The sequence below is a fragment of the Plasmodium inui genome, assembly GCF_000524495.1.
Source record: "Plasmodium inui San Antonio 1 unplaced genomic scaffold supercont1.20, whole genome shotgun sequence".
NCBI classification, from domain to species: Eukaryota; Apicomplexa; class Aconoidasida; order Haemosporida; family Plasmodiidae; genus Plasmodium; species Plasmodium inui.
The window spans coordinates 319,640-320,961 of NW_008481854.1; the positions used below are offsets into that span (position 1 = coordinate 319,640).

Consider the following 1,322-nt stretch of genomic DNA (forward strand, 5'->3'; position numbering starts at 1 on the left):
AGGGGCAGGGGAAATCCATGCTGTGTATTTACAAAAATACAAAGATACAAAAGTACAAAAATAAAAAAGTAAAAAAAAAATACAAAATTAGCCAAAACGGATGAAACCGTTCACATAACAGTGTTTCTTCACCTCTTTACGGTGGCCCACTCAGACATATGCTAGTCGTCGTAGGGACCATAATTGAAATTTCCGGTAATGGTATTACAGAAGTTTGTCAAATTTCCTGAACTGTTCAGGTGATTCATGCCCTTCATGTGGTTCATCTGGTTCATTTGGTTCATTTGGTTCATCTGGTTGACGTGGCTCATGTGACTCAAATGGCTCATTTGGCTCATCTGCCGCATGTGATTGAGGTGGTTCATTTGGTTCGCGTGGCTCATCTGGTTCAGCTGGCCCAGGTGGGCCGCGTGGTTGTGATGGTCTAGGTGAGCCGCGTGGTTCTGGTTGTCTAGGTGAACCGCATTATTGGGGTAATTGGGGTGGCGCACTTGGTTCACGTAGTTCAAGTGGTTTAGGTGGTTCGTGTGGTTGGTTGGGCCCACATGGCTAGATTGGCTCATCTGACCCATCTGACCCATCTGACCCATCTGACCCATCTGACCCATCTGACCCATCTGACCGATCTGACTCATCTGACCGATCTGACTCATCTGACCGATCTGACCCATTTGGCCTGCATGGCCCATTTGTCCCACATGCCCCATGTGGCTCACGCTGTGCACATCGCCCACTCCTCCGATGTGAATCTCTTCCATGTGTGCCTGGTCTTGCAATGGCACCATGTCGCCCAGGTTGCCCTCATTCGTCACGCTCGTCCCGTTTGGCACATTTTCCTCGTTCTCCGTACCGTCTAAATTGTTCACGTTGTTCAAGCAAGCCATGTTGGCGAAATCGCTCAGGTTGGACAAGTCAGTGAGGTTAGAGAAATCGGTGACGTTGGCCAAATTGGTGACGTTGGCCAAATTGGTGAGGTTGGGCAAGTCGGGCATGTCAACCAAGTCACTCATGTTAACCAAATTGGGAAAATCAGTCAGGTTATTCAAATTGGGTATATTGGATTGGTTCGCCATGTTAGACATATTTGCGTCGTTCATGTCGGCGTAGTTTTCTCCTGCACCTTGCAGATCCTCCCCGTGGTTTGCGTGATTCAGTGCCATCAGGTTGGTCCTGTGAGACGCGCTGCTCACATTAGTCATGTTGTTCAGCGTGTTATGGTGGTTCTGGTGTTTCAGGTGATTCTGGTGTTTCAGGTGATTCTGGGGGTTAAGGTGGTTCAGGTGGTTCTGATGGTTCAGGTGGTTCTGATGGTTCAGGTGGTT

The 1,322-nt window shown here is 48.6% G+C and overlaps 1 protein-coding gene across 1 annotated transcript in view; it reads right to left on the minus strand.

The window, feature by feature from the left end:
- Positions 1-161: 161 nt before the first annotated feature.
- C922_04185 (hypothetical protein) overlaps positions 162-1,322 on the minus strand; it is a gene marked incomplete at both ends in the record, with an annotated part of 2,740 nt that continues 1,579 nt past the window's right edge. The window contains one exon of the mRNA XM_008819770.1: positions 162-1,304. Within this exon, the coding sequence (XP_008817992.1) occupies positions 162-1,304 (1,143 nt within the window). The remainder of the gene's footprint in view (positions 1,305-1,322) is intronic.